This window comes from Neofelis nebulosa, chromosome 9, assembly GCF_028018385.1.
Source record: "Neofelis nebulosa isolate mNeoNeb1 chromosome 9, mNeoNeb1.pri, whole genome shotgun sequence".
Lineage (NCBI taxonomy): Eukaryota > Metazoa > Chordata > Mammalia > Carnivora > Felidae > Neofelis > Neofelis nebulosa.
The window spans coordinates 51,644,597-51,667,523 of record NC_080790.1 but is presented as its reverse complement, the minus strand read 5'-3'; the positions used below and the strand labels follow the sequence as shown (position 1 = coordinate 51,667,523).

The 22,927-nt window shown below is 36.7% G+C and overlaps 1 protein-coding gene across 7 annotated transcripts in view; it reads right to left on the bottom strand.

Moving 5' to 3' along the window:
* EXOC6B (exocyst complex component 6B) overlaps positions 1–22,927 on the bottom strand; it is a 626,910-nt gene that overhangs the window by 304,155 nt on the left and 299,828 nt on the right. For all 7 annotated transcript variants that reach the window (XM_058683716.1, XM_058683713.1, XM_058683714.1 and 4 more), the window contains 3 exons: positions 3,381–3,464; positions 2,943–2,989; positions 1,553–1,673 (listed from right to left, as the gene is read on the bottom strand). In XM_058683716.1, coding sequence (XP_058539699.1) covers positions 1,553–1,673; positions 2,943–2,989; positions 3,381–3,464 — 252 coding nt within the window. The remainder of the gene's footprint in view (positions 1–1,552; positions 1,674–2,942; positions 2,990–3,380; positions 3,465–22,927) is intronic.

Sequence of the window (22,927 nt, the reverse complement as noted above, 5' to 3'; positions counted from 1 at the left end):
CATATATACTCTTACCCCTTGTTCCAGCTATCATCACCTCTTGCCTGAATACTAGACTAGCCTACTAATTGTTCTCCCACGTTATTCTCATCCCTCGTCCATAATTTAGCCAAATTGACCTTCTCATTCCAATTTATCCTACCCCCACAATGAACACACACACTCCATTCAACCCAGTGCTTTAAGCATCAGATAGGTCTTAGATAATATGACACCTATCTACTTCTTTCTTTATACCTCATGCCACACTTGCCTAACTTTCTACATTCTATGTTCTACCCACTCTGAACATTTTTCCGTTCCCAAAAACAGCTACAGTCCCTTCGATGACAGATTTTACACATGGTATTTACTCTGGAACACTTGCTGATGAAGAAATAAGAAAGCTGGCGGGTCGCGGATATCTTGTTTCTAGCTGGCACTACATGGATATCAAAGCCACTTACTGAAATATTCTACATGCTAAATTATCTTCTATTATTAAGTCCTCACTATCATTCCTCGAACAGTTCAGATAGAAAAGTACACCCAAAGCCCTTGTACTACCATTCCTTATACCTAGAATTCTCTTTAATTGATCTTTGCATAAATAGTGACTCCTTTGCATAAAGAATGCCACTTCTGATCAACTAACCAAAAGCAGGCACCGTGTTGTCCTAATCTATCACTGTTTCAATTGTACTCAATTGTATTTAACTGTAATTTAACTATTATGACGATCTGATATTCTTATTTATTTATTGGGACCCCCCCCAATTAAAATATAACTTTCTGAGGGGCACCTGGGTGGCTCTGTTGGTTAAGCATCTGACTTCAGCTCAGGTTATGATCTCACAGTTCGTGGGTTTGAGCCCTGCATCAGGCTCTCTGCTGTCAGTACAAAGCCCACTTCAGATCCTCTGTCTCCCTCTCTCTCTGCTCTTCCCCTGCTCATATTCTCTCTTTCTCAAAATAAATAAATAAACTTAAAAAAAATAGTTAAAAATTCATGCTTTGATAAAATATATCAAAATCGTGGGAACTTGTACTTACTAACACTGATATGTTGTAAACATTTTTTTCAAAAAATAAGAATAAAACTGTGAACGCCACATCAATATTAATGGCCTTATAGCAGGCAACACTGAGTAGTGGCTGAGAATATAGTCACTTGTCTGGATTTGAATCCAAGCTCTACCACTTACTGCATAACACTAGGCTGGTTACTCAACCTCTCTGAGGGTCAGTTCCCAGACTATAAGGTAAACATAATAATGATAACTACCTTATGAACTACATATAAAGTACACATAACAATGCCTGACACAGAGAGAGGATTCCAATACACGTCAGCTGTTTTTTGTTTTTTCTTCCTGCATAGAGCATCCACAAAAGTGGGCTCCGTGTTAGAGAATGTGGCAATTTGAAGTGGCTACTTCCACATGTCTTTGAAAGAGATAGCTCCGGGTAGGTGATTCCACGCAATACGTAAATGATTTTAAAGCAGTACAACATTGACTAGTATACAGATCATCAGCAACAAGTGAGAACTTCTCACGGGCTTCTTACATACCGAGTGGGTGCGGAGTGCCGCGATGGTTTTTGAAAGTGCCATTTCCCAGAGTTCATCAATGTAGGCTCGGTTTACTAAGCCCTGGGTTGTATGTAAAATGTGATCTTCAACCACAAAAAAGCTAAGATCGAGGAAAAAAGAAAGTACAACTGTCAGAAATTACAGTTTGACTATCTCCAGGGTCTGGCAAACAAGAGTTGCCATCAAATCTGAAGTTAATAGTCATTTTTTTCTTAAAGAAAGCTACCTGGTGTCATGAACAAAATCATATTTCTTGGACATGGAATTTTGTCCAGCCACTTTATAGAAATCGGAGGTACATTTCTATTAAATGTTAACCATATTAGTCAGCCATGTAAAAGGGAAGAAAATGTTTACAGGTAAGGGAAGCTAATTTCACCATATTAAAAAATACCAGGCCATTAAGACATTTTTAAAAAGCTAACCAACTTGAAACAGACAGTGAAAGCTGCAATACACATTTTTTAAGAGCTCAACATACAAAATACCAAAATAATTCCCTTTATGTGGACTTCCTCCTTAAGGTAAAAAAAAAAAAAAAAAAAAATGCAAACTTATTTTTTAACACTCTGCTGTAGCTTTATAGTTATACATTTAAAATGTATGTTCAGTTACCTTGGCTAAATGTTCCTACTAAATAAAATAATTCTTTAAATAAGGAATTTTTATGATATATTTTAATCAAAACTGTCAATTACATTTAAAGAAATCTCAATTTGAAATAAAAAGAAATTTCATAGAACAATTCATTTCCCTTTCTTTTAACTGCAAAGTCATTCTTTCATAATTAGAATAAGCTGTCTATATGGTGTTTATTTGGGAAACGCAATTCCATCCTAGTATGTATACTCTAGATGATGGTGGCAAACTATATAGCCCATGGGACGAATCTGGCCCACTGCCTATTTTTATAAATATTGTTTTATTGGAACACAGCCACGCTCACTCATTTATATACTGTCTATAGCTGCTTTCCCACTGCAACAACAGAGCTGAATAGTTGTGACGGAAACCGTATGGACTGCGAAGCCTAGAATACTTTACTATCTGGCCCTTTTAGAAAAAGTCTGCCAACTTTTGCTGATTATTTGGTTCCCTCGTACGGAGAATGGAGAAACAAAACATCAAATATAATAAAATTACAATTCAAAAGTTTTCTTCTTTCATCCTTAAAAACTACTCTTCAACAATATAATGCTGAAACCAATTAGACATTCCTTTGAAATTATCAGAAAGTCAAAAATAAATCTCAAAAATTTAAAAGAAAAAAAGAAAAATAATTTCCCAAGGAAAAATTATCTTTCCAAGTCTCACGAGTCTAGGTATTGAAAGTGTATACATTTAAATACACACACATACATATACCTACCCTACAATTTGATTAAAATACTTCCTGTAGCCATCTAAAGTTTCATGCTGCAACAAAGCAAAGAAGAAAAAAGTTATTGTTTCTGTTTTGATACCTTAAGACAAAGTTAAAATCAGTTACTTCTTTTCTTAGGGCTCAGTTCCCAAGACTCTAAGGTAAATATAACAATAGTACCCTCCCTACATTATAGAGTTATAAGGAGGATGAAATTAGATAATTGATATCCAGTACTTAAAACGATGCCTGACACATAGCAATCAATAGATGTTAGTTGCTATTTTCTTACTGTAAGTCACACCCACCAAAAATGATCTCAGAGTGACAGTTTAAAAAAAAACAAAAACAAAAAACAAAAAAACCCAGCATATATGCAAAATAATGACAAGATGCCAGAGAAGAAAAGTGAAAAAGAGAGAAAAGTTAAGTTGGAGATCCTACCATGTTAGATGGAGGCTGGAGCACCAAACGGGCCTGTTTTCGCCTCTGTTTTCGGTAGTAGTTCTCAAATGTTTCACGGGCACCCTGTAAAATAAACAAAAGGAAATGGGTTGACACAATTTGACCAATTATTCTAGTATTTCGTGGGAAAAGAGAAACTCTCAGGTTTGGAATTGAGGCAACCCCACATTTCTCAAAATCTGCTATTTTAACAGTGATAATAATCATAGAAAAAATAAAAAGAACGATTACCATTTATTGAACCTTACTTACAAATCCCATAAGAATGGATACAAAAGATTCTTAAGAGGACACTACCAGAACTCAACCACCAACACACCAAAGCTGGTTGCTGAATCAACTACCATAAATTCACAAGCATGAAGACAAACCAACATTCTCCTAAAAGCAGTTGAGAAAATGGGCCTTAAAAACCTCACAGAACATTCCAGAAGAAAAATGTTCAGAATGAAAACCAGTCTCAAATGAATCATGAGCAAAGGGCCAGAGCAAGGCAGGAAAAAGGCAGGAGCAAAGAATAGTAAATCAGTCTTCCCAGCTAGAATAGAATCAAGTACAGGATTAACAGCAAAAAAGAAGAAACAAACCCCTAGAAATTCTTGATACACAGTTTCTTAAAATGAAAGGTGCTCTAGAGAGCAAGAGCTGGTTCATGAGCTCCATAACTGGGTTGAACAGCATCCTTTCAAAATTCATGTCCTTCCTGGGATGTCACAATAGGACTTTATTTAGAAATAGGGTCACTGCAGATGTATTTAAATTAAGATGCATTTAGGGAAGCCTGGGTGGCTCAGTCGGTTGAGTCGGTGAGTGTCCGACTTCGGCTCAGTTCATGATCTCACAGCTTATGGGTTCAATCCCCACGTCGGGCTCTGTGCTGACAGCTCAGAGCCTGGAGCCTGCTTCAGATTCTGTGTCTCCCTCTCTCTCTGCCCCTCCTCCACTCACATTCAGTCTCTCTCTCTCTCTCTCTCTCTCTCTCAAAAATGAATAAACATCAAAAAAAAATTTTTTTAATTGAGATGCAGTTGTACTAGAGTAGGGTGACCCTTAATCTGATATAACTGGTGTCCTTAAAAGAAAAGGGCTCCTGGGTAGCTCAATGGGTTAAGCATCCAACTGTTAGTTTTGGCTCAGGTCATGGTATCACAGTAGATCAAACCCCATGTCACAGTGTTTACAGCACAGAACCTGCTTGGGATTGTCTCTCTCTCTCTCTCTCTGCCCCTCCCTGGTTCATGTGTGCTCTCTCTCTCTCTCAAAATAAACAAACGAAAAAAAAGGGGGGGGGGGCAGAAAAGACACAGACACACAGGGAGAACATCATGTGGTGACACAGGTAGAGATTGGAGCAATGCAGCTGCAAGCCAAGGATGGATGGATGGATGGATGGCCACCAGCAGAAGCTAGGGAGAGACAAGTCTCCCACTCACTGTCTCAGAGGGAGGACGGCCTTCTGACACTTGATTTTGGACTTCTAGTCTCCAAAACTGGGTCGGAATAAATTTCTATTGTGTAGGCTACCCAATGTGTGGTACTTTGTTACAGCAGCCTAGGAAACCAATATAACTCAAAGCTTTTAAAGCATCATGCCCCCCCATTACTAAATTCTACTCTTAATCCAAGACTTTTCTAAATAAGAGTAGAAATGGAGAGACGGCATGCACAGTGGTTAAGAGCACTGATCTGAGAACCAGATGACTTCTTTCAAATCATGAGCCTGCCCCTTTCTAGCTGTACAACCAGCTGCAGAACTTTCACTAATTTAACTTCCACCATTTAGCTATTTAACTTTCACTCATAGATGTGCTATGGTGTTCTCACTTGTAGAGAGGTCACCCTCATCATAGTCATGAGGATCCAGATGAATCAGAAAGCTTTTAGAACAGCATCTGATAAATAATCACCACTATGCTAGTGCTTATGTTTTGAAAAAGAACAATGAAATCAATGATGAAGATGAAAGCCTTGCCCATGGGAGAAAGTATAAACTCTATGCAATCCCTAAGTTCAGTTTCCTTTACCTTCCCAAAACTCTGAAGAATTTGATTGGACATGACTTCTTTGCTAGGTCCCTAAATAGGAGAAGTTGATTCAAGGTGTTAAATCATACTAATTCAATAGTGTAAGCTCAGGGGTTGGCAAACATGTCCTCTAAAGGGCAGGATAGTAAACATTTTAGGCTTGATGAGACATACAGTCTCTCTTGCGACTAGTCAAGAGACTAGTTGAAATGCTGTTTGAAATGCAAAAGCAGCCATAGACGGTACATAAATGTGTGTGGCCAAATTCCAATAAAACGTTATTTGTGGAAACAGAAATAAGAATTTCATAAAATTTTCATCTGCCATGAAATATTCTTTTTACTTTTTACCAACCATCTAAAAGTGTAAAAGCTGTTTTTCAGTCACAGGTCACACAGAAACAAGCAGCAGGGTGGATCTGGCCCACAGTTTGTTGACCCCTGGTGTAGCTTAAAAACAAAAGTTTTTAAATGCTAAAGTGATTATAACCATACACACCTGCGTTTTTCCTGCCATAAAATGAAATCAAACACTAAAGCAGCTATTTCAAGGCTTTCTTATTTCTAAATCCATAAGTTAATGAGGTAGCAAATGATTCTATTTAAGAAGTAAGAAGTGGAAACTGCGCATTGGTTTGTTAAAGTTATTCCCCACTTGCCACCATTTCACAGCATAGTGGTATTTTAAATGTCAATTACATTCTGTACACACTGAAGGGCTTTTCATTTTAAAGTTAACAGCCCTAAAGGCCCTTTATTATTCTTGCGTGACGTTACACATTCAACATGCTTTGGAGCCAAGGTACACTTAGCTGAGAATTTAGGGAAAGTCTTCTCTCAAATTAGACCATTGTATAATAATTTAATTATTTGTTGTAAATGATAGAAAATAAGCAAGATGAAAACCTATCGTAGACCTATACTTAATGCTTAACTAGATACAGTTTTGCCTTTCAAATATTCATTCAATAAAATAAAAACATAAGGAAAGACCAATTTATCTAATAATTCTGGCTTCTCCCTTTACAAAAATTAGATTTTTCCCTCGTGGCAGCTAAATAAATTCACCTCTGATTATTCTATTTCCTCTGCCAATTTTGTCAACTCAATGCTTACAGGTGGAATTTCAGAAGTAGATGTCTGACCAGTCCAGCTGACTGCCTGTCTTTCCACAAATAGATCAAGTTAGCCACTTCAGCTTCAAACTCATCTAATCATTAATATTTATTAAAAAAAAAACAAACTCAAAAGCTAGTGAAGGTATAGAGCAAATAGATATAAAATAGTACCCAAGTAAAAAGTTGCTTTAGTTTGTTTTCATTTTATGTCATTAGTATTACAGTGGCCCAAAGGCTTTGTAATAATTAATTAATTAATACATATAACATCACAGAAAATCAAGTCACTTAATGTATATAAAGTCCTTGACATGCAATAAAGAATGGTCCCCATCATCACTGAATTTATAGTCTATGGTGGAAAACTAGCAATTAAAAAAACAAAAAAACACCATAGAATCCTCTGGGTTAGATTGGTGTGTGTGTGTGTGTGTGTGTGTGTGTGTGTGTGTGTGTGTGTGGTGTGGATGGGAGGAATGTCAGAGAAAGCTTCCCAGAAAAAAAAAAAATGCCATTTATATTCATAATTGACAAATGAGTGAGAATAAGACAGGTAAATATAAAGGAAAAAATATTCCTCATAGAGACACAGAGGTTCAAGGGAAAAAAATGGCATTACACATCCCATGAATTGAAAAAAGTTCTTCATGGCAGTACCCTCACAGTGTAAGAGAGAGGGATGACAAGAAATAAGGTTAGAGGGCTTTGTAAATTATGTTAAGATATTTGCACTTCAACTCTAGAGACAGTAAGAACTTCAGATATTTGTACGTTGTCATGTACTAAGTAGAATGAAAACAGAGAAAGTCAGATACAAAAAGATCAGTCTGAACCTGACTTATATTTAGGAGGTACAAGCCGATGGTTGATTGGTTGTTGGTGGTAAAGGATAGAAAAGAAAGAAAGCTAACATGAGGTTTCTAACCTGGGTAACTGGTCTGATGGTGGTGTCATGTAATGAGAGAGGAAACATATGAGCAGGGATATATAGTCGATTCTTATTCATGAATTCCGTATTTCCAAATGTGCCTACTTGCCAAAATTTACTTGTAGCCTCAAAATCAATACTCATGCTGCTTCCATAGTCATTCACAGATGAGCACAGAGTGTTGAAAAATTTGAGCTGCACCCAACGCACATGTTCCCGGCTGAGGTCAAACAAGGCAACACTCTACTTCCTTATTTCAGTTCTCATACTACAAACAATTATGCTCTTCACAGTCAACCAGTGCCCCATTTTTTTGCATTTTTGCGATTTTTTTAAATTGAGATATAATTGACATAAAACATATTTATGTTCAGGTGTACAACATAATGGCTCAATATTGATATATATTGCAAAATGACCACCACCACAAGTCCAGTTAAGACCTATCACCACATGCATTGTTTTTTCTTTGTGAGGAGAACTTTTAAGCTCTACTCTCTCAGAAAATGTCAATTATCCAATAAAGTATTATTTGCTACAGTCACCACGCTGTATATTACATCCCCAGGAATTACTTATTTTAAATTCTTTTTCATCTTTATTTATCTTTGAGAGAGAGAGACAGACAGTCCGAGCGAGGGAGGAAGACAGAGAAAGGGAGACACAGAATCTGAAAGAGGCTCCATGCTCTGATCTGTCAGCACAGAGCCCAACATGGGACTCAAACTCACAAACCACAAGTTCACTGAGCCGAAGTCAAATGCTTAACCAACTGAGCCACCCAAGCGCCCCAGGACTTACTTACTTTATAACTGAAAGTTTATTCCTTTTCACCACCTTCACCCAATTTCCCCATCCCCCACTTTTGGCAACCACAAATCAATGCATTCGGTTGGGTTTTTTGTCTGTTTAAATGCCACATATAAGTGAGATCATACATTATTTGTCTTTCTGTATCTATTTCACTTAGCAGTTCCCTCAAGGTCCAACAATGTTGTCGCAAATGGCAAGATTTCATTCTTTTTTATAGCTGAATAATACTCCTTTGTATATATAGATTCTACATCTTCTTTATTCTTCATCCACCAATGAACACTTAGGTTGTTTCCATGTCTTGGCTATTTGTAAATTATGCTGCAATGAACATAGGGGCGCACATATCTTTTTCAGCTAGTGTTTTCATTTCCTTCAGATAAAAACCCAGAAATGAAATTGCTGGAACATACAGTAGTTCTTTTTTTAATTTTTTGAGAAACCTCCACACTGTTTTCCATAGTGGCTACATCAGTTTATATTCCCACCAACAAGTAACAAGGGTTCTACTTTCTCAACATCCTCACCAACCCTTGTTATTTCTTGTCTTTTTGATAATAGTCATTCTGACAGATGTAGGTGATATCTCATTGTGGTTTTGATTTGCAGTTCCTTGATGATCATTGATGTTGAGCACCTTTTCACGTACCTGTTGGCCATCTGTATGTCTTGCGTTTTTGTGCTTCATGTTGGTGATTTTTGCCATTTAAAGCTTATTATTTATTTGTTTTGAGAGAGAGAGAGAGAGAGAGAGAGAGAGAGCGCACACAAGTGGGAGAGGGGCAGAGCGAGAGAGTGAGAGGATCCCAGGCAGGTTCCACACTGTCAGTGAAGAGTCTCAATCTCACAAACCATGAGATCACGACCGGAGCTGAAATCAACAGTCAGATGATTAACTGACTGAGCCACCCAGGTGCCCCTGGTGATTTTGCTATTTAAAAAGACCCCCTGGGGCGCCTGGGTGGCTCAGTTGGTTAAGGGGCCGACTTCGGCTCAGGGCATGATCTCACAGTCCGTGAGTTCGAGCCCCACGTCGGGCTCTGTGCTGACAGCTCAGAGCCTGGAGCCTGTTTCAGATTCTGTGTCTCCCTCTCTCTGACCCTCCCCCGTTCATGCTCTGTCTCTCTCTGTCTCAAAAATAAATAAACGTTAAAAAAAATTTTTTTTAATAAATAAATAAATAAAAAGACCTCCAAACACAGTGCCAAAGTGCTGTCTAGTATACCTAAGCTCAAGAAGACAAAATGTGCCTTTGAGAGAAAACACATTTAGATAAGCTTTGTTTGGGCACGAGTTATAATGCTGTTGCCCATGAATTCAATGTTAATAAGCCAACAAAATACATTAAATAAGACATCTTTAAAGAGAAACACACATAAAAACATGGCTGTGAACTGACTAATGACATGTTGTGACCAGAAGCTCACAGGAACCTAACCCTGTATTTCCTCTAGGAGCAATGGTTCAGTATTCATGAACTCAGTATTTACAGTGACTTTATAAAATATAACTACCACGAGTAACTAGAATTGTTTGTATTTGAGGAAACTGATGATAATGACCTCTGTACCAAACATGTTTAATTAGTGACTTCCAAGTGCCAAGTGTTCAGGAGCAGGTGTATTTGGGCCTGCAGCTCAGGAGAAAGGGCTAAGCTAAAGACAATAGTTTTCAGAATCAAGAATCACTAGCAGAGAGATGGTAATCTAAACCTAGGAGAAAATAAGATAATGTAAGGAATATCTGTAGAATGAAAGTACAAATGAAAGTACAAAAGGACCTAGCACCTAATTTTTGGTATCAAAATTTAGGAAATATCTGGCTCTTTCTAATAATTAAAATATAAATTTAAATGTCACCTACTAAGAAAAGACTTTTCTATTACTCAATTTAAAATGGGAATTTTTGCCAAATACATAACCTGCTTTTAATTCTTTGCATAGCACATATCTCCATCTGATATTACGCTGTTTGTTTATCGTCTGGCTCTTCTCATTAGAAATGCAAGCTCCACAAGAACAAGTTCTTGTTTGTCTTATTTACTGTCATGTTCCCAGCCCCTAGAACAATGCCTGGTATAAATGGCACTCAATATACATTGGCTTGAATAAATGATTAAAAGTATAAATAGAATATTAATCAATATTTTCTTTCAAGGCTCCATTTTTCTAGTTATGCTTTATCTGCTATTGCAGTAATCATTTCTTTGTAATTATTCCTACTTATCTCATCCTGCTGTTTTTCTACCTCCATTTATTCTTTTGAAGATTTTGTTTCTGTTTCATAGAAGTTATGCCTTCTTCATGCCAAACAATTTTCTAAAATTTCCTTTGGTTCCTGCAGAAAATCATTCTTAGAATCATGTTTCCTCTGAATTTTTACGATGGTGTTCCTTGTCCCATTTTACTCAGGCTGTTTTTGCAGATCTCATATTTTGTTTTGTATTGTTTCATTTTCCCAATTGCTCTGTTTTGAACAAAGGAGCTCTTTCTGGACAAGTGCTTGCTTCTAGGCTTGTTTTGTGGTTTGCCTTGGCCCACTCACCATCATCTGGCTATAGATCTAATATCTTTAGGGAAGCTGCAATTCACAGCAGGTTGATGTGCCCAGGTCCAAAGTTGTTTCAAAGTAAATCCACAAACTGATTCCAGTGTCTAGCAAACAACTGGCCTACCAAGTTCACATAAATACAGTCAAACATTCTCCTACCATACAGTTCCCAGTGTTTAACTCCCTGAACTTCTTAAGTGAATGAAAACCACAATACAGGGTCTTCCTATTTCTGTTCTTGTACAGCACTATTAAGTACTCTCCAGCACAAGATAAACTGTGCTGCCACCAGAAGTCCCACTGTCCCCCCCACCCACCCCACATGCTGACAGTCTTATAAAGGAGAATCTAAACAGAATGGGGATAGAAAACCAATATATTCATCAATTCAGTACTGTATTCTCCAGCCAGATGGCACAGAGTAGAAAAGGCATAAAGTACCTTCTGACTTTTAAGGTTTGTTCTGTTTATGGCAATAAAACACATATCACTCAACAACTAGATTTCTCAATCCATTCAATCAGCCTTAAAGTTGGAGAAAATGTTATTCAAATTCAGGCAATGTAATGTTAATTATAAGTCTTCTTTAACAATGGTGTTACAAATTTTCAGACGCTTATGCATTTAAAGAATTTTAGTGGAAGTGAGGAGAGGCTTAGAAGCCAAACTAGACTTTGCTTAATTTTTTCTGTTAAGTATATATATTCCATCTGAAATTTAACCTAAAGACAGGAGCTTATACTATTATAAAGTATTCCTCACAATAAATTTCTCATCATTCACTTATAGGGCAACTACATAAGAGCTAAAGGATCACAGAACATACTCTATTTTTACTTAATGCTAAAACAAAGAAATATCCTCCAGGTTCTATTAACCTCTTCAATTCACTAGGTGCTTTATCTTCTAAATTCATATTTAATTTAAATATTACATCACATCCTATGATAAAAGTGGAGAAGGGTGCTAATGGTCAAATGTCCCCAAAGCCATTGTCAATTTCTCAAGTCTAATCATTAATCCTAGCACCAGAATTAACCAGGAAATAACCCACTTCTCTTCAGGCTATGCTGAAAAAGGTTGTTTGGTTGGTTTCGTTTTCTTTTGTTTCAATCTTTTGCTTTTAGCTGTGTTCTTAATATTGTCTCTTTGCAATTACTAACTACAAAAGTACAACTTGTGACTTTTAGAAAAATCAGACAATACAGATAAGGCAAAGAGAGAAAATAAAAGTCATTCATAATCCCATCACCTGGAGATAACTACTGTTTACTTTTTGGTGTACTCCCTTACCAACATTCTTCTATTCTTAACAGGTATTTCACATACTCACATATGTACACATACACACAAAAACAGGACAATATGGTACATACCCTTTTCATTCCTTTCATTTTGCATGCAAAAATCTTTTCTCAAACATCGTAATTTAGTATGACCTACTCTTATTGCACAACATTGTGCCAACTTTCTTTCTTCAAACACATGCTGTAAATTGTCATCATACAAATGCTGGAACTAACATGAGCTTTCAATAAATGCTTAAAAACAAAAATAGATACACAAATGATAACTTTGAATTCCCCATGTGTCTAGGCACTTGCCTGGATATAAACATAGGAGACACACAGCACTACCACTCTGTGTGGGCAAATGAGGGAGGTTTTTTTGTTTTTGTCTGTAAGAGTGGTGAAATTTATTGCTAACAAAGCTCAAAGTCAAACTTTAGCTGCTGTCAGTTTACAAATGTACGCTAGTAATCAACTAAGTCACGACTGTATGATCCTTTCCCTCGAGCAGGGGGGAAAGGGAAGACGGGATGAAAGACCTTTCCGTGGATTTCTTTTTCTTCGTAAAAGGTGCCAACGTATACCACGCACACAGATACCCTGAACATTTCATATAGTTACTGAACCCCATGCCTCCAAACATTAGTGGGACCTACATGTCTAGTGTTGCAGAAAAAAAATAAAAACTTATGCTGGGACGATATTATTTCATATGGGCAGTATGTCCAAACAACAGACAACATGGGACAGGCCCATCTTCTTCATTAAATATTTACTGTGCCATTATTTGGGTAAACAGCTCTTCATCTGTGGGCCTTTCCTCGTAGAGACTAATACAGGGTCTACTGGAGAGTGGGCTGAGCCTTTCTCATCCATCACAATAACAGAAAACTCACTCTTGGATTGAGAAGCAGCTAAGGGCAAGTACACAAAGAACAAGGGAGGGAAATGGAAGGATGGAAGCACACACCATTGTTCTTCCGGCTTTGTCTACAGGAAGCAATATTTCCATTTGGTCTTGGGCAAAGCCTGTAATTTCACCACCCTGACTGCAGCTGGAGAACTCCCTTTCAACTGTCCCGGCATCCAAGTGAAGACAGGTTTATTCAGAGTTTAAAAAAAACCAAAAACCTGAAAGGGCCATTTTAATTTGCTTCCATGTGAAAAGGGGAGCACTTTTCATAGGGCCCCATAATGACGTTCAGCGGGATATTACACTTCGCCATATGGCTAATTTGCACAGCAGGCCCAAAGCAGGATTTTCTTTCATTAGAACTGCCCTAAAGATCAGACTACAGCAACATGTGTAAAGAACAAACCCAAGATGCCCCCTATTGCTTAAATCTAGAAACATTCGATTCCCAGATGTAAAGGCCCATTCAGAGAGTTCCCACGGCAAGGTCATTCAAGAGTCGGAGAGGTGGTATGTGTCACAGTTCCATTTACCTACGTTAGGGCTTTGGAAATGTCTAAAATTCAAAAGTCACAAAACTGTCAAAACACCTCAAAAAAAAAAAAAAAAACCACCAACAACACATGTACAGAGATAGGATAATAGCTCTGGTAGATAATTTATTATTACACAAAACAAAACAAAAACATTACTTTCCAAATGCCCTAATTCTTGATATCATTCATTAGCCTACAAAATAAATCTACATAAACTTTTGACCCTTTTTGAAGAGAGCAAAGGCAGTCTGACGTTCTAACAGAGTCCTGTTTATTTTTAAGATGGCCCTTATAACTTATGTTTGTCTTGGCATTTCCTCCTTCTGCCATATCCCAAGCCTGAGCCATAGAAAAGAACATCCCCTCCGGGAATGACAGAGTCTGCTGGATTTAAAAAAAGCAAAAGAAAGAAATCTGATGTCTAATGATTATGGAGTAGTTGAGTCTGTGCTTTTGAAGAAAGTAAACATTATGATTAACAATCTTGGGCTTTGTAATTAGCTTCCCCCTTCCAAGAGAGAGTGTTAATTTATTAAATATTTTAACAAAGAGTCTTTTATTATCAGATTCAGTTTGGCTGGCTCCTTTCATAGCATTACCAATTACAACCAATAAAGCTTTAATTGATGACTACTTTTTATAACCTTTGACCCAAGATGATAAACAGTTGTACCTCAGAAGCGAAAGGGTAAACCTCAAAGGGAACGGTGTCTTAATCATGCTTCGCAAACCAAACTGCTTAAAATTACAACCTACCTACCTGGTTAGAACAAAAACCCAGACTTCCTCCATGATTAAGGTAATTGATCAGGAAAAGATTTGGATTTCACTTTTAAGATAAGTGTCCTTTTTGTTAGGGAAACCCAAACTAAAATTACCTGCTATCACTCTGTACCATAATGTGCTTATTGTAGATTATAATATGATTTAATCAATTGTAGGCAATTAGCAAGTAAATTTTAATACATGACATAGCTTCTAATATAAAATAATTGAAATGCAACTTATTTTACTATTTTTTGTAACAAAACACTGTAATTTAAGCTGTATCCCCCCAAGTTCCATCATTTTATTGAGTAGTACCTTCATACCAGAAGCCATTAAGAATACGTGAGCAAAGACATAAACCAAATTAACTACTCAACAATGAGACACCAAAAATTCTTGGAGAATTGGTTACCTACACATGACTAGCAAGGAGAGCCATTCCTTTAATTAGAGTGAAGTAATGAGGTTGTCTGCATTTTCTCCCAAGAACAATCCCCAGAGTTGGTAGTGTTCCAAACATACTGTTCAACTGCCCGATTTCACACTTGCCAATTTTTAACGAAAGTCTTTTCTAACTCACACCTGTCAATCTTTTAAACTGCTAAGGTACTCCAAAATTTGGAAGTTTAAAACTTCCAGACAAATCTCTTAATCTGTGTCATGCTGCCACATGAACGATTACTAAAGTGCTAATAAGAAAATGTGGTGTCTAAAACCATAAATGAAAATAGTACCATCGTGTCACAGTGGTTACGCATGAGACACTGTTAATTGTCCTCATGATGGAAGTACTGGCCTAAAAGAAGGTATGGTGTAAGATTTTACATAAAAAGAACTAGGCGTACAGCTTTGAAGTGACTTCTCATGTACATAAAGGAAGCCAACACCAGGAAAAGCAAAAAATTCTGAGGTTCAGCTGAAGTACTTTATAAATTGAAAGAGCTATACACATTATTTTTATGATATATAAATGTATGTAATGGCTGTTTTATTAAAGACACATGGCTGCTCTCTGCATTTCAAAATCAAATTTGCCACACACCCAGAAAAAAACAGCCCTTTATATAGTTAAGTGAAGACTGGGGAAATTTTGTATAAATAAATCTATGCTTTCCTCCCCATTAACAGATGCTGTAAAGAAACAGACAAATTTAAAATCTAAGAATACAGAAATCTATCATATTGAACTTCAGATGTTCAGAAAAACAGGCAGAATATCTATAAACAAAGTGGGCAAATATTAAGCTGATACCTGGTAAAAAGAGAAAGAAAGAAAGAAAGAAAGAAAGAAAGAAAGAAAGAAAGAAAGAAAGAAAGAAAGAAAGAAAGAAAGAAAGAAAGAAAGAAAGAAAGAAAGAAAGAAAGAATAACAAGAAGAAAACAGGTTAAGAGGAAAAAGGAACCTAAGAGTTGAATAAAATATGCTTCAATACCATTTTTTCAAATTACACTTTTTATTATTAGAGAATTATAGATTCATACACAGTTACAAGAAATAATAGAGACAGATCCCATGTGCTTTTACCCAATTTCTCCAATGGTAAACATCTTAGGAAAGTATAGTACTCTATCACGACCAGGATAGTGACATTGACACAGTCAAGGTACACATTTCCAAAACTACAAAGATACCTCAAAGCTTCCTTTCTCCACTTGTCTCCATCCCTACCCTCTACTTAACTTTTCGTAAACACTAATCTATTCTCCATTTCTTTAATTTTGCCACTTTAAGAATGTTACATAAATGGAATTTTATAGTATGTAACCTTTTGAGACCAGCTTATTGCATTCAGTATAAATCTCTATATAGAGATTCCTGCAGCTTGTTGCCTCTATCAGTAATTCTTTCCTTTTTTTTTTTTTTTTTTTTTAATTTATTTTTGAGACAGGGAGAGACAGAGCATGAACAGGGGAGGGTCAGAGAGAGGGAGACACAGAATCGGAAACAGGCTCCAGGCTCTGAGCGGTTCAGCACAGAGCCTGACGCGGGGCTCGAACTCACGGACCGCGAGATCATGACCTGAGCCGAAGTCGGCCGCTTAACCGACTGAGCCACCCAGGCGCCCCAGTAATTCTTTCCTTTATATTACTGAGTAATATTCCATGGGAAGGTATAAATGTACCACATTTGTTTAACCATTCACCTCCTGAAGGACATCAGGGCTGCTTCCAGTTTGGGGCTGCTACGAATAAAGCTACTGACATTCATGTACAGCAAATACCTGAACTAAATTTGCATTTCTCTGGGATAAATGCCCAGGAGTGCAATTGCTGGGTCACACGATAATTACAGGTTTAATTTTTTAAGAAACTGCCAAACTGTTTTCCAGAGGGACTGCACTACTTTACATTCCCACCAGCATCCTCACTGCCATTTGGTATCATCACTATTCTGATAGGAATACAGCAATCGCTCACTGTGGCTTTAATTTGAATTCCTCTAGTGACTACTGATGTTGAACACCTTTTCGCGTGTTTATTTGCCATCTGTATATCTGCCTCGGTGAACTGTGTCTTCATGTCTTTTGCCCATATTCTAACTGGCTTGTTTGGTTTTAAACTGTTGAGTTTTTAAAAAGCCTTTGTATCTTCTAGATACTACTCCTTTGTTGGATATGTGGTTTAGATATTTTCTCCCACTCTGTCCCTTGTCTTTTCATCCTCCAAACAGGGTATTTTGCAGGGCAAAAGTGTTCTATTTACATATGGCCCAATTTTATCAACCTTTTTTCTTCTATGGTGAGCACTTTTGGAGTATAGTTTAAGAACTCTCTGCCCACTCCTAGATTCTAAGGATTTTTTCTCCTGTTTTTTTCCTAAAAGTTTTAGTTTTACACTTCACCTTTAACTCATGATCCGTTTTGAGTTAGTTTTTGTATAAAATGTAAGAAATAGTTCAAGGCTCACTTTTTTTTTCCTATGGATGTCCAATTGTTCCAGCACCATTTGTTGAATTGCTTTTGCAATTTTTTCAAATACTTTTGTGGGTCTATCTCTGGATTCTCTACTCTATCCCACTGATCTAATCTGTCTATGCTTCTGCCAATACCGCACAGGCTTGATTACTGTAACCATATAAGTCTTAAAACGGAGTATATTGGTTCCTCCCGCTTTATTATTTTTTTCAAAATTGTTTTAGTTGTTCTAGTTCCTTTGTCTTTCCATCCAAATTTTAGAATAATCTTGTCCATAGCAACAAAAATCTTATTGGGATTTTGAAGGGAATTTCACCAAATCTATGTATCAACTTGGGGAAAAAAATTGATATTTTTATGGTGTTGAGTCTTCTAATCCATATACATACTATGTCTTTCCATTTGTTACATCTTTGTTGATTTTATCCATCAGCATTTTGTAGTTTTCAGCACACAAGTCCTGCACACTTTAAAAAAATTTACATATGGGGCGCCTGGGTGGCGCAGTCGGTTAAGCGTCCGACTTCAGCCAGGTCACGATCTCGCGGTCCGTGAGTTCGAGCCCCGCGTCAGGCTCTGGGCTGATGGCTCGGAGCCTGGAGCCTGTTTCCGATTCTGTGTCTCCCTCTCTCTCTGCCCCTCCCCCGTTCATGCTCTGTCTCTCTCTGTCCCAAAAATAAATAAAAAACGTTGGAAAAAAAAAAATTTAAAAAAATTTACATGTAAGTATATCTTTTCTTAAATGATCATAAATAGTACTGTATTTTTAATTTTGGTATCTATATATTCATTTCTAATGTATAGGAATGCAATTGTTTTTTGTAGATCTTGTATCCTGCCACCTTGCTATATTCAGTTATTGGTACTATGTGGTTTTACCTTGATTTTCTGGGGTTTTCATCAGAAACAATCATGTTACTTACAAAAAGGGTCAGCTACATTTCTTCTTTACCAATCTGTATGCCCTTTATTGCCTTTCCCAGTCTTACTGCACTGACTAGAATGTCTACTCAACATTTAACTCTATGTTGAATATAAATGGTGAGAGCAGACATCCTTGCTTTGTTCCTGATCTTAAGGGGAAAACAGTCTTTCACCCTTAAGTATTTAGCTATAAGCTTTAGTTTAGCCTTTTTAAAAAAAATTTTTTCTTTAATGTTTATTTTTGAGAGAGACACAGAGTGTGAATGGGAGAGAGATAGAGAGAGAGGGAGACATAGAATCTGAAGCAGGCTCCAGGCTCTAAGCTATCAGCACAGAGCCCAATGCGGGGCTCAAACTCATGAACGGTGAGATCAGACCTGAGCCGAAAATTGGATGCTCAACTGACTGAGCCGCCCAGGCATCCCAAGCCTTAGCTATAGGCTTTTGTGTATGTTTTGTATCCATTTGAGAAAGGTTTTGTTTTTTTTTTTTTTTAAATAAAGCATGAATGGGCTTGAATTTTGTCAAATGTTCCTTCTGCATCAATTGATACGATTCTGTGATCTTCTTTGGACTGTTAATGTGGTAAATTACATTGACTGATTTTTAAATATTAAATCAGCCTTACATACCCTGAAATAAATCTTACTTGGCCACATATTCTCCCCATATATTACTAAATTCTGCTTAATAATACTTTGCTAATAAATTTTATGCCTATATTTATGAGGGACATCAGTCTATATTTTTAGTTTTTGTATTATCTTTTTAATACCATTTTTTAAATATTTTTGAGAGAGAGAGCGTGCGTAAGCTGGGGAGGGGCAGAGAAAGAAGGAGACAGAGAGTCAGAAGCAGGCTCTGCATTGGCGTGGAACTCAAACCCATGAGCTGAGAGATCATGACCTGAGCCAAAGTCAGATGCTCAACTGACTGAGCCACCCAGGCAGCCCAGTTTTTGTGTTATCTTTGTCTTGTTTTGGCATCAGAGTACTACTAGCTTCATAAAATGAACTGTAAAGTGCTCCTTCTATTTCCATATAATGAAGACACTATGTTGACTTGGTATTAATCCTTCTATAACTATTTGTATGAATTCTCCAATGAAATTTCCTGAGCCTAGAGATTTAACACTGAAGTTTTAAAATTACAAATTCAGTTTCCTTCATAGTCACAGGGCTATTCCAATTATAGATTTCATTTTATGTGAACTGTGGCAGTTCGCATTTTTCAAAAAACTGGTCAGTTTTATAAGTTCTCAAATTTATGTGTGTAGAGCTGCTCAATTATCCTTTCAATATCTGTAGTATCAATAACAATATATTCTTGATATCCCCTGTTTTATTCCTGATACTGGTAATCTGTTTCTTTCTTTTTTTCTTTATCAGTCTTGTTAGAGATTTTTCCATTTTATCAGTCCTTTAAAAAAATGCCAGCACTATCATTGATTTTCTCAATTGTTTTTTTCTTTTCAAGGTTTCATTACTACTATTATTACTATTATTATTATTATTATTTCCTTTATTCTGCTTGCTTTGGGTTTATTTTGTCTTTGTTTTTTTCTAGGTTTTTAAGGTAGAAAGCTTATACCATCAGTTTGAGACTTTTCCTCTTTTCTAATGTATGCAAATTAGTGCTATAAATTTCCCTCTCAACACTGCTATAGGTGCATCCACAAATTTTCATTTTCATTCAGCTCAATATACATTTTTATTTACTTTGAGACTTCTTCTTTGACCCAGCATTATATAGAAGTATATTGTTTAGTTTCAAAGTGTTTGGAGATTTTCCTGTTATATTTTTGTTAGTGACTTCTAGTCTGATATCACTGAAGTCTGTATATGATTCCAAATTTTGTTGAGGTTTATTTTATGGCCCAGGATACAGTCTAACTTAATACATGTTTTGTGGACACTTGAAAAGAATGTGTATTCTGCCACTGTTGTGTTCTATGAATGTCCATTTATCATTTTATTGGTTGATGGTGTTGCTGAGTTCTATTATCTTTGATGATTCTCAGTCTAGTTGTTCTCTCAATAGTTGTGAAAGGGGTTAGAAGTCCCCAACTTCCATTGTGAATCTGTCAGTTTCTCCTCTCAGTTCTAGTAGTTTATGCTTCACAATTTAATGGCTCTGTTGTTTAGGATATACTCATCTAGAATTATAGGTCTTCTTGATGGATCAATCCTTTTATCATATAAAGTACGTTTGTCTCTGGTAATTTCTTTTGTTCTAATGTCTACTTCATTGATTTTTTTTTAATGTTTATTTTATTTTTTGAGAGAGAGAGAGAGATGGACAGACAGACAGACAGACAGAGTGCAGAGTGCTAGCTGGGGAGGGGCAGAGAGAGGGAAACACAGAATCCGAAGCAGGCTCCAGGCTCCGAGCTGTTAGCACAGAGCCCAACATGGGGCTCAAACTCATGAACTGCGAGATCATGACCTGAGCTGAAGTCGGATGCTTAACTGACTGAGCTACTCAGGAGCCCCTACTTCATTAATATTAATATTGCCAATTCCACCGTTCTTTGATCAATGCTTCCATGATGTCCTTTTTTGCTCATCCTTTTTACTTTCATCTTGCCTATATCATTATATTTGAAGTGATTTTCTTATAGACAGCAGATAGTTGGGTCATGTTTCTTAATCTACTATGCCAATATCTGCCTTTTGTTGGTATATTTGGATAATTTACATTCAATGTAATTATTTATATGTTAGGGCCTATGTCTCTCATTTTTGTGTCATATATATATGACACATATATGTGTATATGTGTATGCACACACATATATATACACATATATGTGTATGTCTGTGTGTATATGTGTATATGTATATGTATATGTATGTATGTGCATGTATGTATATGTATACATGTATGTATATATACATATATGTGTGTGTATATGTATATATGTATGTATACATATATATATGTATGTATATGTGTGTATATGTATATATATGTATACATATATATATATATATATATACACACACACACACACACAGACATACACATATGACATCATGACCAAGCCGAAGTCAGGATGCCCAACCGACTGAGCCATCTAGTTGCCACCCCCTTTGTATGACATTTTTAATGGTTACTCCAAGAATTACATTATATATTCATAACTTATCATTGGCTACTGACGTTGTCATTTTACCAGTCCCAGGGAACTACAGAAACCATATTTCCCTTTATGTCTTTACCCTTCTCCATTTATAATATAGTTATTTTTTTTTAATTTTTTTCATGTTTATTTATTTTTGAGAGATAGAGAAACAGAGCATGAGTGAGGGAGGGGCAGAGAGCGAGGGAGATACAGAATCCAAAGCAGGCTCCAGGCTCTGAGCTGTCAGCACAGAACCTGAGGTGGGACTCAAACTCACGAACTGTGAGATCATGACCCGAGCCGAAGTCGGACACTTAACCGACTGAGCAACCCAGGCACCCCTGTAATATTTTGAATATTTTCTCTATATACTGTTAGAACAAAGTCAGCAAGTATTGGCAAATCAAATTATCGTTTAAAGATACTCTAACAAGTGCAGAATAAACATCCTTTTCAAGTGCACTTTGAACATTTACCAAATTACACTATATACTGGGCCATAAGGAAAAGCTCCATAAATTTCAAAGTGCTGAAGCCTACAGCATATATTACCTAACACCAATGGAAAAGTAGAAGTTGATAACAAAAAGATAACTATAATATTCCAGTTCTAGGTATTTCTCAAGAGAAAAGAGCGTCTAGGTCCATTAAAAAAATACTTGTATAAGAATGTCACAGTAGCTTGATTCATTATAAGCCCCAAACTAGAAACAACCCAAGTGTCCATCACTATCCATAAAATGAAAAACTACCTCACAATACAAATGAATAAACTACCAATACATGCAACAACATGCATGAATCTCAATAACATTATGTTGAGGAAAAGAAGCTAGACACAAAAGAGCATATGTTATATGATTACCTATGTATGAAGTTCAAGAGCAGCCAAAACTAAAAAGAGGTAAGAGGAAACTTCCTTGAGAGGTGGAAATGTTCTATTTCCAGATCTGGGTGACACAAAAGTGTATACATGTGTTAAAATCCATTAAGTTACACACTCAAAATTTGCACACATTTTAACGTACGCAACTTATACTTTAAAAAACACAAAGGGAATGGGGCGTCTGGGTGGCTCAGTCGGTTGAGCATCCGACTCTTGGTTTCAGCTCAAGTCATGATCTTGCAGTTCATGAGTTAGAGCCCTGCATCAGGCTCTGCACTGACAGTGTGGAGCCTGCTTGGGACTTTCTTACCCTCTGTTTTTCTGCCCCTACCCCTTTCTCATGCTCTCTCTCTCTCTCTCTCTCTCTCAAAAGAAATAAATAAACTTATAAAAACACATACACACGTAGGGAACAGTGACAGATTGATTCACAAATTTTAAAATTTCTACAAATCAAGGGCACCTGGGTGGCTCAGTCAGTTAAGCGACCAACTTTAGCTCAAGGCATGATCTCACAGTTTGTGAGTTCGAGCCCCACATTGTGCTCTCTTCTGTCATCAGAGAGCTCACTTCAGATCCTTGGTCTCCCCCTCCCTCTGCTTCTCCCCTGCTCTCTCTCTCCTAAACTTAAATAAACATTAAAAAAATTTTTTTCTACAAATCAAAATAAAAGAAACAATTAAAAAGCAAATAGCATACTAAGAAAATATCAGAAATACACATCAGAAAAAAAAACTAC